General features: G+C 45.6%; 1 protein-coding gene across 3 annotated transcripts in view; it reads right to left on the bottom strand.

The window, feature by feature from the left end:
* Positions 1 to 15,313, bottom strand: part of LOC129840615 (zinc finger protein 385B-like) — a 198,186-nt gene that overhangs the window by 54,322 nt on the left and 128,551 nt on the right. For all 3 annotated transcript variants that reach the window (XM_055908618.1, XM_055908621.1, XM_055908620.1), the window contains one exon: positions 13,735 to 13,877. In XM_055908618.1, the coding sequence (XP_055764593.1) occupies positions 13,735 to 13,877 (143 nt within the window). The remainder of the gene's footprint in view (positions 1 to 13,734; positions 13,878 to 15,313) is intronic.

A 15,313-nucleotide genomic window follows, 5' to 3' on the forward strand; every position in this document is an offset into this window, starting at 1 on the left:
TATACTGCCGCTCCCCTCACTGTCCTTACCAGCCAAAAGACTCCTCCAGGTACCATCCCCATACCAACGGGCAGACGGAATGCCTGAACCAAGAAATAGGGAAGTACCTCCGCCAACAATGTTCTGCCTCTCCACACTTTTGGAGTCGGTATATGGCCTGGGCCGAACACGCTCAGAACTCACTTATGCATTCATCCCTCCGCCTTACTCCGTTTCAGTGTATACTTGGTTACCAACCCCCCATGTTTCCCTGGGAGGCAAAGCCTGGCACTGTCACAGCTGTCGATGACTGGTTTCGGCGTAGTGAGCGGGTATGGGAGACCGCTCACCGGCATCTGCAGGAAGCCTCTAATACCCAGAAACGCTTTGCCGACAGACGCCGCCAACCTACGCCACTCTTTCACCCCGGACATCATGTGTGGCTCTCTACCAGAGACAGCCGGCTCCACCTCCCCTGCAAAAAGTTCTGTCCTCGCTTCATTGGTCCCTTCAAGATAACCCATCGCATCAACCCTGTCACGTACCCCCTCCAGTTACCCCGTCAATATAAAATCTCCTCGTCCTTCCATGTGTCTCTGTTAAAACTGGTCACCTACAGTCTACCTCGGGGGTGAGGTCCAGCAAGTCAACCTTGTGTTCTGTTTCGTTATGTTCTTGAACGTAGCCCTGTCTTTCATTTTTGTTCATTGATTTCACCTGTGTTAGTTACTCACCTGGTCTCATCAGCTCCTTATTTAGTTCAGTTCATTCTGTTTGTGCCTTTGTAAGGTATTGTTCGTTTTGACTCAACTAAGCCTTTTCCTAGCTCGTTTGTGAGAACCAGTTATAGCCTTCAGTCCTAGGTTTGATTCACCTGCCTGTTTGCCTTACCTGTGTATGACCATTGCCTGCCTTTGACCACGATTCCTGCGTTCTGCGAGGGCGAAATAAACACCTGCCGCCTTCTGCGCGTGAATCTACACCTTTTTCTCCCTGAGTATTCATTACAGTTTATGGAATGAGTTTGACTGTGGATGTGTTCCTTGTGATGCGTGGATGATGAAGTTCGCATTTATCTTTTACGTTCTGTTGCTTTCATAATAAAAGGTCAAATTGAGGAATAAAGTTTAAGACCTTTATTTTCCATTCGTACAAAACAATATTTAGATGCTGTTCAGACGCGTTTGTTGCGTCGTACATTCTGTTGCTACTGTTCCAGTCACATATTTGAGAGCATACGCTGCAGGGACCGCGCAACAAATACGTGATCATACGCGACAAAGGGTTAAGCATATTTTAGTAATTACAATTACTTTTGAGACTTAAGTATATGTAAAACCAAATACTTTTGCTCATGTAGTATTTTACTGGGTGATGTCAATTGGGTATTTTTTTCCACCACTGGTTCTAACTCAAACACCTTATAAGGGTATGTGTGGGAGCAATAATTAATAATTTGGGCAGAGCAAAGCAGCAAGAGAGAGAGAAAATAATGTTTAATTAACCTGTTTGGCGTGCAAGCCCGACGTCGGTACACTATGACAACAGCCAGCTCAAAGTGCAGGGCGCGAAATTCAAAATATATATTTTTTAAATATTTAACTTTCACACATTAACAAGTCCAATACAGCATATGAAAGGTACACATCTTGTGAATCCAGCCAACATGTCCGATTTTTTAAATGTTTTACAGGGAAGACAAAATATGTAAATCTATTAGCTAACCACGTTAGCAAAAGACACCACTTTTTTTACTATAACAGTTTTTTACTCCATCAGTAGCTATCACAAATTCGACCAAATAAAGATATAAATAGCCACTAACCAAGAAACAACTTCATCAAATGACAGTCTGATAACATATTTATTGTATAGCATATGTTTTGTTCGAAAAATTTGCATATTTCAGGTATAAATCATAGTTTACATTTCAGCTACAATCAGAAATTGCACCGAAAGCAGCCATAATATTTACAGACACCAACGTCAAATACCTAATTACTCATCATAAAACAATTCTTAAAAATACATAGTGTACAGCAAATGAAAGACAGGCATCTTGTGATTCCAGCGTTTTACAGCGAAAACAAAATGTAGCGTTATATTAGCGTAGCCACAATAGCCAGAAACACTTGGGCGCCGACGACCAGTTCACATGCACGACAGATATTAGAAATAGCATCATAAAATGTTTCTTACTTTTGGTGATCTTCCGTCAGAATGTTGGACAAGGTGTCCTTTGTCCAGAACAGTCGTTGTTTTGATCTGGAACGGCAAATTTCCCTCTTCATTTAGCATGGGCACTTGCCAAGTGGCACGGATCTCTCCAACGTCAACAAAGTCAGAGAACGAAACACGGCAAAATTCCCGAATAAATTTCAATAATCTGATTAAACTATATTGAAAAAACATACTTTACGATGATATGGTCACATGTATCAAATAAAATCAGAGCCGGAGATAGTAGTCGTCCATAACGGCAGCTAAACAGAAGGCAATCCCACTGTCCAACTGGCGCTGCCAAGAGTACCGGAAATGAGGGACACGTCATACAAAGAGCTTGTATTCCAATTCAGAACAAGATGAACACAAAATGTCTTCTCTCACAGCCTCTTGACAACCAGGGGAAGGTCTATGAAGTGTACGTAGACTCTTACGTTTCATGCCCATGTATAGGCAGGAAGTTGAACAGAGCATCGATTTCAGACATTCCACTTCCTGGTCAGGAAATGTGCTGCAGAATGAGTTCTGTTTCACTCAGAGAAATAATTCAAACGGTTTTAGAAACTAGAGAGTGTTTTCTATCCAATAGTAATAATAATATGCATATTGTACGAGCAAGAATTGAGTACGAGGCCGTTTTAAATGGGCATCTTTTATCTGGCTACTCAATACTGCCCCTTGCAGCCATAAGAAGTTAAAACAAGTGGCGAAGTACAGTGTTTGTTGATTTAACAGGCATTGAGAGGTCCTGTGTGGCAAATGTCAAGTCTGGAGCCAGGAATGCTTGGCATGAAGAGCCGAGGCTCGCCAGGTTTACATATCCTGGCGCGGGAACAAAGCGGTTGTGTGCTGTGGGATGCATAGAACATGGGCAGCAAACGAAGAGGCAGGCTGTAGCATACAGTAGCAGAAAAAGGAAACTAACGACACAGATGCACACACGCCCACGCACAGGCAACGCACACACACGCAAAGCTGTGGTTCTTGCTGGTGCAGTGTTGTAGACCATTAAAGCCTAATAGGCTCATTCTAACACACACCTTCAGGGGATGTTAGTGAAGTGACAGTGACAAAAACGTCGAGAGACACAAACAAAATATAACCTGACTGTAACAGATGCTTGGAACAAGACAAATATTTTCCGACACGGCACATGCACAAGAAAAACTCATTTGATCAAGCGGTGGCAATAGTCATGGCACCACGTGAGGTATTTTGTAACAGTCACTCACGAATGTGCTTGTGTGTGTGCGTGCGCGCATGTGTGTGTCGGTGTGTTCAGGCTTGTCACTCACACGCGCTGGTTTGTCGCTGGCTTGCTATTGTGAGTGCTTGCTTGTTTGTTTTGGTGTCTGTCTGTCTACGGAGGAGTGCGTGTGAGTGTGTTTGTCTATTACCTTGTTTATTGTCCATCCACTAATATCAGTCAAGTCAGCACCTCTCGCCTTACCTAGCCCCTGGATACAGTCGAATCATGTCCGTAAAATTTTTGATCAGGGCCTTTTTTAGGCCTGGCTGCCCTCTAGCTGCCCATTGTCTGCGTCCCAAATGGCACCCTATTTAGTGCACAACTTTTGATCACGGTCCAAAGAGCTTTAGTCAAAGGAAGTGCACTATATTGGGAAAAGGCTACCCTTTGAAACGCAGGCATTATCTGCTGTGTTTGCTTACCAACAAGTATTGATTACACAGCCTCAGAATGGAGGGCACGCACCGGCTCTGGGGCTATGATGCAATCATGTAGAAATCATTTTCAGCATGCCCAGCCACACACCACGAATCAGCCTGATAAATGGGTACGCGGAATCGTTCTAATGAAGTCTTGCCTAGTTATTACGGGAAGTAGTGTGTGTATGTTTATGTGTGCACACAAATGCCTTTTTAGATTACCAATGGAGATACAGTAGTTCAACCAGAAAATCAAGGGCTTTCACTTTTCTGAACAGACACATCAATGTGTATAGGTTATAGTCTGGTGTGTTTAAACATTAATCCCAGTACCTGCACACACACACACACACACACACACACACACACACACACACACACACACACACACACACACACACACACACACACACAGTCATAGAGGTCTATCGATGGGATATAAACCTTCTGTTAAGAGAGCAGGGGCTAGATTGGGTGAGCACAATACTATGCCACCTATTGCCCTGCCTATTCTCTTCGCTCGGGAAAACAAGTAACCACTGCGAATTATAACTATGGACGCCTGCTCGCCGTTCCCATGAAAGATGCATGGACACTGCTGACCTCATGCCAGGGCAGCGGAGTATCTCTTACACTCCACCACAACTCTGTTTTATTTTATAACACATGGTCAGGTTTTATACTGATCACATAAGGACGTTTTGCTAACATATTTTTAGCAGCCAGAAAAGGCTGGCTATCTGGTTGTAATCTAGTTACATGACATATTTTTTCTCTAATTTTCGAAATCATGAAAAAGGTATCTTTACCTGGTTATAACAGAGATCAGTTGGTTGTAAACTGGTTATATGACGTCTTCTCAACCAGAAAAGAAGACGAACTCACAACCAGTCAATGATGTTATTAAATATTGGGTGCCAAAAACACTGAGAAACAAAACAGTTCTAGGTCCTTCTGGGTGCTCTTCAGGCCAAGCGTCTGTCATGACCCCCCCCCTTCTCTATCTCTCCACAGTTTTATGACAGGTTGTAAATTCCTTGAAGAGACCCTCTCCCCGTTTGGACATGCAGTATGGGGAGAGGGGATTTCACAGTGGAACAAAGAAGCTGTTCCCACAAACTCCTACATCCCCAAAATTTGAGAATTATACAATATTTATATTTTTGGGAATGTGGAACCGGTCAGTGGGGAAGCAAAGAATGACCATGTCAAAATGTGTTTCATTCGGTGACCTCATGAAAGACAGGAGACACACATTGAGAAGTATACACATCATTGTTTTTCATAGTAACTTACGATTAGTCAGTTGCCACGCTCCCGTGAGCACAGACATTACACAGCGTCATGGAACGCCTTCTTTTCTACTAAAAGTATAAAACCTACTTCCGACAAAATTTACATAAGACCAAAACACGCCGCGCTGCTGCCGGTGTGTGAAGTAGTTCTATCTGTGACCCGAATAATCCACCATTGAGACCAGAAAACATGGAAGCTGTCGCTACATGATGAAATGGTTGGCAACTCTACCAAAGGACAAGACCAGAGAACGTGGAGATCATCCACGCTGAAATGGTTAAGAAATCTACAAATTAAAAGACCAATTATACAGACTGTACCTGTTTACATACTTTAGTCTAGTAAACACAACCCGTCGAACGATTATAACAAGCTACAACTCCGAAAGACTTGGTGGACTAACCAGAGACTTTCTGTCGACAATCTATCCAGCGGACGGACCGGCGATCACAGAGAGGGACAACAAAGGCATACACTTGTAAATATGTAAATTGCAATTTATTTTCTAATGAGCAGTTGTTCATGTTCAAAGTACAAGCATTTCCATGAGTGTAGTGTATGTACGGGGGTCCACTCTGAGTTTCCTGCTCTTGAGCTCGCCCCTTCCCTTTCCTTTCTCTACCAAGCAGTCATATCGGCTTAGTTCACTAGGGACTATTCAGTGTTTAATATCAGTAATCAATGTATAACTATTGTGTGTGTGTTTATGTAATTCTGTGATTGTAACGGTCCTGACCTGTTTTCTGTTGTTTTTGTATGTGTTTATGGTCAGGGCGCGTGTTTTGGGTGGGCAGTCTATGTTTTCTGTTTCTATGTTGGTTTTGGGTTGCCATCGTCGTTAATAATAAAGAGATGGCTTATTTCCCGAATGCTGCATTTTGGTCTGATGATCCTTCTCTCCTCTCCTCGTCCGAGGAAGAGGAGAACGACAGCCCTTACAGAATCACCCACCAAACTAGGACCAAGCGGCAAGGGAGTGCTCAACAGAGCAACAAGGACTCCTGGACTTGGGAGGAGATCCTGGATGGTAGAGGACCCTGGGCTCAGCCAGGGGAATATCGCCGTCCCAAGGAGGAGTTGGAAGCAGCGAAGGCTGAGAGGCGCTGGTATGAGGAGGCAGCGCGGCGACGCGGTTGGGAGCCCGTGAGTCAGACCCAAAAATTTCTTGGGGGGGGGGCACACGCGGAGTGTGGCAAAGCCGGGTAGGATACCCGAGCCAACTCCCCGTGCTTACCGTGGAGGTAGAAGGCGTCGTACTGGTAAGACACCGTGTTATGCGGCAAAGCGCACGGTGTCCCCAGTACGCGTGCTTAGCCCAGTGCGGGCTATTCCACCTTGCCGCACTGGGAGGGCTAAGTTGAGCATCGAGCTGGATGTCATGAAGCCGGCCCAACGCATCTGGCCACCAGTGCGTCTCCTCGGGCCGGCATACATGGCACCAGCCTTACGAGTGGTGTCCCCGGTTTGCCAGTATAGCCCAGTGCGGGCTATTCCACCTCGCCGCACTGGCAGGGCTACGGGCACCATTCAACCTGGTAAGGTTGGGCAGGCTCGGTGCTCAAGAGCACGTGTCCTCCTTCACGGTCCGGTAGACCCGGTGCCACCTCCATGTACCAGTCCTCCGGTGGCAGCCCCCCGTACCAGGCTGTCTCACCGGGTTCTCTCTCCAGCTGTTTCCTCCTCTCCAGCGCAGCCAGTGCCTATACCACGCACCAGGCTGTCTCTCCTTCTCCTTCCTACAGAGCCGTCCTGCCATGACCAGCCAGAGCCGTCCTGCCATGACCAGCCAGAGCCGTCCTGCCATGACCAGCCAGAGCCGTCCTGCCATGACCAGCCAGAGCCGTCCTGCCATGACCAGCCAGAGCCGTCCTGCCATGACCAGCCAGAGCCGTCCTGCCATGACCAGCCAGAGCCGTCCTGCCATGACCAGCCAGAGCCGTCCTGCTATGACCTGCCAGAGCCGTCCTGCTATGACCTGCCAGAGCCGTCCTGCTATGACCTGCCAGAGCCGTCCAGCCAGGACCTGCCAGAGCCGTCCAGCCAGGGCCTGCCAGAGCCGTCCAGCCAGGGCCTGCCAGAGCCGTCCAGCCAGGGCCTGCCAGAGCCGTCCAGCCAGGACCTGCCAGAGCCGTCCAGCCAGGACCTGCCAGAGCCGTCCAGCCAGGACCTGCCAGAGCCGTCCAGCCAGGACCTGCCAGAGCCGTCCAGCCAGGGCCTGCCAGAGCCGTCCAGCCAGGGCCTGCCAGAGCCGTCCAGCCAGGGCCTGCCAGAGCCGTCCAGCCAGGGCCTGCCAGAGCCGTCCAGCCAGGGCCTGCCAGAGCCGTCCAGCCAGGACCTGCCAGAGCCGTCCAGCCAGGACCTGCCAGAGCCGTCCAGCCAGGACCTGCCAGAGCCGTCCAGCCAGGTCCTGCCAGAGTCCCTCAGCCAGGACCTGCCAGAGTCCCTCAGCCAGGACCTGCCAGAGTCCCTCAGCCAGGACCTGCCAGAGTCCCTCAGCCAGGACCTGCCAGAGTCCCTCAGCCAGGATCTGCCAGAGTCCCTCAGCCAGGATCTGCCAGAGTATCTCAGCCGGGACCTGCCCCTTGTCCCGGTGCTGCCCCTTATCCCGGTGCTGCCCCTTGTCCCGGTGCTGCCCCTTATCCCGGTGCTGCCCCTTGTCCCGGTGCTGCCCCTTGTCCCGGTGCTGCCCCTTGTCCCGGTGCTGGCCGTTCATTTAGGGGATGTTAGTTTTAGGGTGGTCATTGGGAGGGGAAGACAGAAGCGGGGAGTGACTATGGTGGTGTGGGGACAGCGTCCAGAGCCTGAGCCACCACCGTGGTCAACTGCCCACCCAGACCCTCCCCTGGACTTTGTGCTGGTGCGCCCGGCGTTCGCACCTTGAGGGGGGGGGGGTTCTGTAACGGTCCTGACCTGTTTTCTGTTGTTTTTGTATGTGTTTATGGTCAGGGCGCGTGTTTTGGGTGGGCAGTCTATGTTTTTTGTTTCTATGTTGGTTTTGGGTTGCCTGGTATGGCTCTTAATTAGAGGCAGGTGGTTTGCGTTTTCCTCTATTTAAGAGTCATATTTAGGTAGGGTGTTCTCACTGTTTGTTTGTGGGTGATTGTCTTCCGTATCTGTGTTATGTCTTGCACCATACGGGACTGTTCGGTTGTTCGTTTCGTTTCGATGTAGTCTGTTCCTGTCCGTGAGTTTTACGTTTTAGTTTAGTAAGTTCATGTTCAGGTTTTTTCGTCTACGTCGTTTTCTTGTTTTGTAATTTTGAAAGTGTTTTGTTTTTCGTGTTGCCATCGTCGTTAATAATAAAGAGATGGCTTATTTCCCGAATGCTGCATTTTGGTCTGATGATCCTTCTCTCCTCTCCTCGTCCGAGGAAGAGGAGAACGACAGCCCTTACAGTGATTGATTAGTTACATAGTAAATAAATAATTATGCCAATTTGTATATGGCTGATTCATGATTTACGATGCTAGGGTTCGTGCAGATATACAAGGGTTTGCAACATTCAGGAATGATATTGATGAGGTAATACATTAATAGAAGACTATAATCAGTAAGATAATAAAATATCTGAAGAGTTATATTCAGGAACTTGTATAACAATATAACAATATAACTCTATAACAACTTTTTCCCGTGATGCCCCGAGTTCCTAGTTAATTACTATTCCGTGATTCATTTAATCACGGAATAATTACACATAGAGAATTGATTTGATAATATAACAGTCTTCACATTTAATGACAGCAAACGCTACGACACGTCCTAAGCCATGCTAAGCTGGGCACACAGCCACGTGTCTGTGACAGAGAGATGTTGACAGGCCCCTGGCGAGGCTTTCACTAACTACTCTAAAGATCCCTGTCACATCACACCATGAAAGTCAGTTTGGGAGGACAGTCAGAGATGCAAGTGGTGGAGAAGACACAGCGTGGAGTGAGGGAACACGCTGGCTGGATGTAGACACCCCACATGAAACTTCAAGCCCCTGACTTACTGCTCTAAGCATGACATAAGAGATGCCACAAGTGAAAACAATGTATGTTTTTGTCTATGACTAGGTTTAAATGTATACTGAACAAAAATATAAATGCAACATGTAAAGTGTTGGTCGCATTTTTCATGAGCTGAATAAAATATCCCTGAAATTATCCATACGCAGAAAAAGCTTATTTCTCTAAAATTTTGTTCACACATTTGTTTACATCCCTGTTAGTAAGCATTTCTCCTTTGCCAAGATAATCCATCCACCTGACAGGTGTGGCATAACAAGAAGCTGATTAAACAGCATGGTCATTACACAGGTGCACCTTGTGCGTGGGACAATAAAAGGCCACTCTAAAATGTGAATTTTTGTCACACAAACACAATGCCACAGATGTCTGTGGCATCGCTACCATGTGCCGCCTCCAATGTTGTTTAGAGAATTTGGCAGTACATCCAACCAGCCTCACAACCGCAGACCACGTGTAACCACGCCAGCCCAGGACCTCTTCACCTGCAGGATCATCTGATTGGCTAGGCCTGGCTCCCCAGTAGGTGGGCCTATGCCCTCCCAGGCCGACACATGGCTGCGCCCCCTGCCCAGTCAAGTGAAATCCATAGATTAGGACCTAATGAATTTATTTAAATTGACTGATTTCCTTCTATGAACTGTAACTCAGCAAAATCTTTGAAATTGTTGCAGGTTGCATTTATATTTTTGTTCAGTATATACTGTATATGTCGTTTGGCCGTGTATGTGCATGGCTGAGTGGGGTATGTCATTGTGGTAGTTGTATTGCAATGAAATGAAAAGAAATTCAGCCGGTAGAAAAGTGAACCGTGTTGAAATGGATGTGATGGTATTTGAGCCAAACACTCAAGTTTAGCAACAAGTAAACAGAGTGGAACATAGAGGTGGGCGATATGTCCTAAAAATTATATCTAGATCATTTAAAAAAAAAAAAATTGTTTAACTTATGGACGATTCACAATATACATCTCGATTTTCTCAAAATAAGCGTTGTTGTACAATTAAAGGTTAAATACACTGCATTTCAAATAGTCAGCAGTAATCTAATGAATTTAGGGCTTGTGTAATTATACACATCCTAAATATAAGCCATCTACAAAGAACCATTAACAATGTAGCTGTTTTATCTAAGTAGTTTAACCTACTTTTTTGCAATAATCACTGACCTGGCTTTCACGTCTGTCTATGAAAATGCCAATTTTGTTACAAATTTAACCAGAACCATGCACATTCACTAATAATGACCAACTTCTGGTAGCAGGAATTACAGAAAATTAACACAGATCTCATAAACAATCTCTCATGCACAAGCCCACGTACTAGTGCGCAGCCAGCTAATCTTTGTATTTCATGTTTCGCCAACTTGGATCTACACTACCGGTAAAAGGTTTTAGAGCACCTACTCATTCAAGGGTTTTTCTTTATTTGGACTATTTTCTACAATGTAGAATAATATTGATGACGTCAAAACTACGAAATAACACATATGGAATCATGTAGTAACCAAAAAAGTGTTAAGCAAATCAAAATATAGTTTATATTTGAGATTCTTCAAATAGCCACCTTTTGCCTTGATGACAGCTTTGCACACTCATTCCTTCTGGAGCCAATCAGTTGTGTTATGACATGGTGATAAAATAACAAGTCCATGTTATGGCAAGAACAGCTCAAATAATCATAGAGAAAGGACAGTCCATCATTACTTTAAGACACGAAGGTCAGTCAATACAGAAAATTTGGTCAGTAAATACGGAAAATTTAAAGAACTTTGTGCAGTCGCAAAAACCATCAAGCGCAATGATGAAACTGGCTCTCATGAGGACCACCACAGGAATGGAAGACCCAGAGTTAGCTCTGCTGCAGAGGATAAGTTCATTAGAGTTACCAGTCTCAGAAATTGCAGCCCAAATAAATTCAAGTAACAGACACAATTCACATCAACTGTTCAGAGGAGACTGTGTGAATCAGTCCTTCATGGTCAAAATTTCTGCAAAGAAACCATTACTAAAGGACACCAATAATAAGAAGAGACTTGCTGGGGCCAAGAAACACGAGCAATGGACATTAGACCAGTGGAAATTTGTCCTTTGGTCTGGAGTCCAAATTGGAGATTTTGGTTCCAACCGCTGTCTTTGTGAGACACGGTGTTGGTGAATAGATGATCTACACATGTGTATTTCCCACAGTAAATCATGGAGGAGGAGGCAGCAATACGCCATCCCATCTGGTTTGGGCTTAATGGGACTATCATTTGTGTTATACACTGCTCAAAAAAATAAAGGGAACACTTAAACAACACATTGTAACTCCAAGTCAATCACACTTCTGTGAAATCAAACTGTCCACTTAGGAAGCAACACTGATTGACAATAAATTTCACATGCTGTTGTGCAAATGGAATAGACAACAGGTGGAAATTATAGGCAATTAGTAAGACACCCCCCAAAAAGGAATGGTTCTGCAGGTGGTGACCACAGACCACTTCTCAGTTCCTATGCTTCCTGGCTGATGTTTTGGTCACTTTTGAATGCTGGCGGTGCTTTCACTCTAGTGGTAGCATGAGACGGAGTATACAACCCACACAAGTGACTCAGGTAGTGCAGCTCATCCAGGATGGCACATCAATGCGAGCTGTGGCAAGAAGGTTTGCTGTGTCTGTCAGCGTAGTGTCCAGAGCATGGAGGCGCTACCAGGAGACAGGCCAGTACATCATGAGACGTGGAGGAGGCCGTAGGAGGGCAACAACCCAGCAGCAGGACCGCTACCTCCGCCTTTGTGCAAGGAGGTGCACTGCCAGAGCCCTGCAAAATGACCTCCAGCAGGCCACAAATGTGCATGTGTCAGCATATGGTCTCACAAGGGGTCTGAGGATCTCATCTCGGTACCTAATGGCAGTCAGGCTACCTCTGGCGAGCACATGGAGGGCTGTGCGGCCCCACAAAGAAATGCCACCCCACACCATGACTGACCCACCGCCAAACCGGTCATGCTGGAGGATGTTGCAGGCAGCAGAACGTTCTCCACGGCGTCTCCAGACTCTGTCACGTCTGTCACATGTGCTCATGTGCTCAGTGGGAACCTGCTTTCATCCGTGAAGAGCACAGGGCGCCAGTGGCGAATTTTCCAATCTTGGTGTTCTCTGGCAAATGCCAAACGTCCTGCACGGTGTTGGGCTGTAAGCACAACCCCCACCTGTGGATGTCGGGGCCTCATACCACCCTCATGGAGTCTGTTTCTGACCGTTTGAGCAGACACATGCACATTTGTGGCCTGCTGGAGGTCATTTTGCAGGGCTCTGGCAGTGCACCTCCTTGCACAAAGGCGGAGGTAGCGGTCCTGCTGCTGGGTTGTTGCCCTCCTACGGCCTCCTCCACGTCTCCTGATGTACTGGCCTGTCTCCTGTTAGCGCCTCCATGCTCTGGACACTACGCTGACAGACACAGCAAACCTTTTTGCCACAACTCACATTGATGTGCCATCCTGGATGAACTGCACTACCTGAGCTACTTGTGTGGGTTGTATACTCCGTCTCATGCTACCACTAGAGTGAGAGCACCGCCAGCATTCAAAAGTGACCAAAACATCAGCCAGGAAGCATAGGAACTGAGAAGTGGTCTGTGGTCACCACCTGCAGAACCATTCCTTTATTGGGGTTGTCTTGCTAATTGGATATAATTTCCATTTTTTGTCTATTCCATTTGCACAACAGCATGTGAAATTTATTGTCAATCAGTGTTGCTTCCTAAGTGGACAGTTTGATTTCACAGAAGTGTGATTGACTTGGAGTTACATTGTGTTGTTTAAGTGTTCCCTTTATTTTTTTGAGCAGTGTGTGTGTTATTTCATAGGCGCAAAAAGCATACATTTCAATTATGTAAGGAATTGGCAACTCGTTCTCATTCTGAGAAATAAGGGAGGCCCCTTGATTTCATCATCTAACAAAGTATAACAGTCTTTGGCTAAAATAATGTCACGCACGACAAGCTGTACTTGGTACTGCACGACCAAATGAGCATGAATTTTCCAGGATCAATTTTCATTAATAGTGCTGTTTTAGTAGTGTCTGCTTTGCATGCAGTTTGAGGAGTTGAGAAATAAAAAGGGTATTGTTAGAAAGTGTCTAAATGTCTTTCAGTGTCCTTATGACCGATTTTGTTGGACCAAACCTCAAATACAAATGGCGAGTTAAAACCGCTTGTCAGAAAGGAAGAAGAGATCTCTCATCTTTGTTATTGTGAGTGGCAGGGTAAGGGGCTTGGAGTTTGTGAGTAAATGGGAAGGCGCGCACAGCACAGAGTGAAGCGAAAGAGATGAGACCAAAAAGACAACATGAGAACAAGTGGACATAAATGCTCATGAAAACAATACATTTGTGATGGGGTAAGACAGTCAATCCAAGCTTACGAGCCATTTATATATAGGTTGTATTCATTTAAAAGTCCCAAAATGGATGTACCAATCACCAACTTTAGCTTTAATTGTCCTGCCTAAAGCATCACTTATTAATTCAGATCAGAGCAGTTCAGCGAGATAGGAAGTGATAGCAGGAGACTCACTGTGTTGAAGTTGGGGAAGAGTCCCACTGCTGATGTGGTTTCCACCGGGAAGGACATGAAGGACTTCATATCCAGAGTGGACTGCATCATAACAGGAGGGGTCCGCACCAATGCCGGGAGACAGCTGCTATTGAAGGCACTTCCTACAGAAAGAGAGAGAGAGAACGCAATTTTGCAACAGTAGCGAGAGACAAAGCTAGTGAGGGGAGGAAGAGACAGAGAGAAATTAGATACGTAAATGTCTTCCAAACTCACAGGAAACCATGGTTATCTCTGCAGTAGTGCTTGCACACACATGTAACTCATTCCTACAGACGGCATCAAGAGGACGGAGGACGAGGAGATGGAGCGTGGATAAGTATTTTATTCAATTTTCTATTTAACCTTTATTTAACTAGCAAGTCAGTTAAAAACAAATTCTTATTTAAAATGACAGCCTACACTGGCCAAACCCGGACAACACTGGGCCACTTGTGTGCCACCGTATGGGACTCCCTATCACAGCCAGTTGTGACACAGCCTGGCTTTGAACCATGGTGTCTGTAGTGACGCCTCTAGTACTGAGATGCAGTGCCTTAGACCGCTGCGCCACCTGGGAACCCAAGTATTCAGGGATGATGCGTGAGAGAGTAACAAGACACACACACACGACATGCCTTCAGAATTTCCCTACTGCATCACTTTTTTTGCTCCGCCACTGAGCTCATGGATCCCCTCACAGAAAATCATGTCATACAGTACGACGCACCAAGGGACTAGAATGCACCTATGCTGAGGCAGCATGGTAAATCTGCGCCCAGTGAACCATTGATACAATCCCACATCAATCCAGTCAAACATGCATGCTGAATCTCCAGAAAACAGTCCCACTCAAAATAACCCAACACATCATAATATATAGCATAGTACATCCATTTTAGCAGACAGTTTTATCAAAAGCGTCGTACAGTTATGCATGCATACATTTTTAGAATGGCTGGCCCCAGTAACCCCAGCGTTGCATCTATATACAGGCTATAGATAACCAGTCTAATACACACTGAAATGTAACTTGCAATATCTTATAACAACATTGTAGTTCATAGATCTTGACTTAGATCATCACATAATCCATTATTGATGATGTGTAAGCAGACAGAATTCAATGAAAGCGTATATCACATTTCAAATCAAATCAAATGTATTTATATAGCCCTTCTTCCATCAGCTGATATCTCAAAGTGTTGTACAGAAACCCAGCCTAAAACCCCAAACAGCAAGCAATGCAGGTGTAGAAGCACGGTGGCTAGGAAAAACTCCCTAGAAAGGTCAACTGCTGAAATCCAATTAGAAAGAAAACGACAACAATAAATCAATAACAAGTTTGCCATTTCTGCAGCTATACATCACAACAGGACGAATACATCACAGCAGAGTATCAGAAAACGTGTCTAACTTTATTTTCAAGATCTTTTCAGATAATAACAAACACTTTGGCATGCGGTTTTAGAGGAACGGAGGATCCTTGAGGCAACGTAAAGAAAGGTCTATTTGTTTTTTATTACCTTTATTTAAGCAAGGAGTCAACCAGTTATACAAG

Source organism: Salvelinus fontinalis, chromosome 41 (genome assembly GCF_029448725.1).
Source record: "Salvelinus fontinalis isolate EN_2023a chromosome 41, ASM2944872v1, whole genome shotgun sequence".
NCBI classification, from domain to species: Eukaryota; Metazoa; Chordata; class Actinopteri; order Salmoniformes; family Salmonidae; genus Salvelinus; species Salvelinus fontinalis.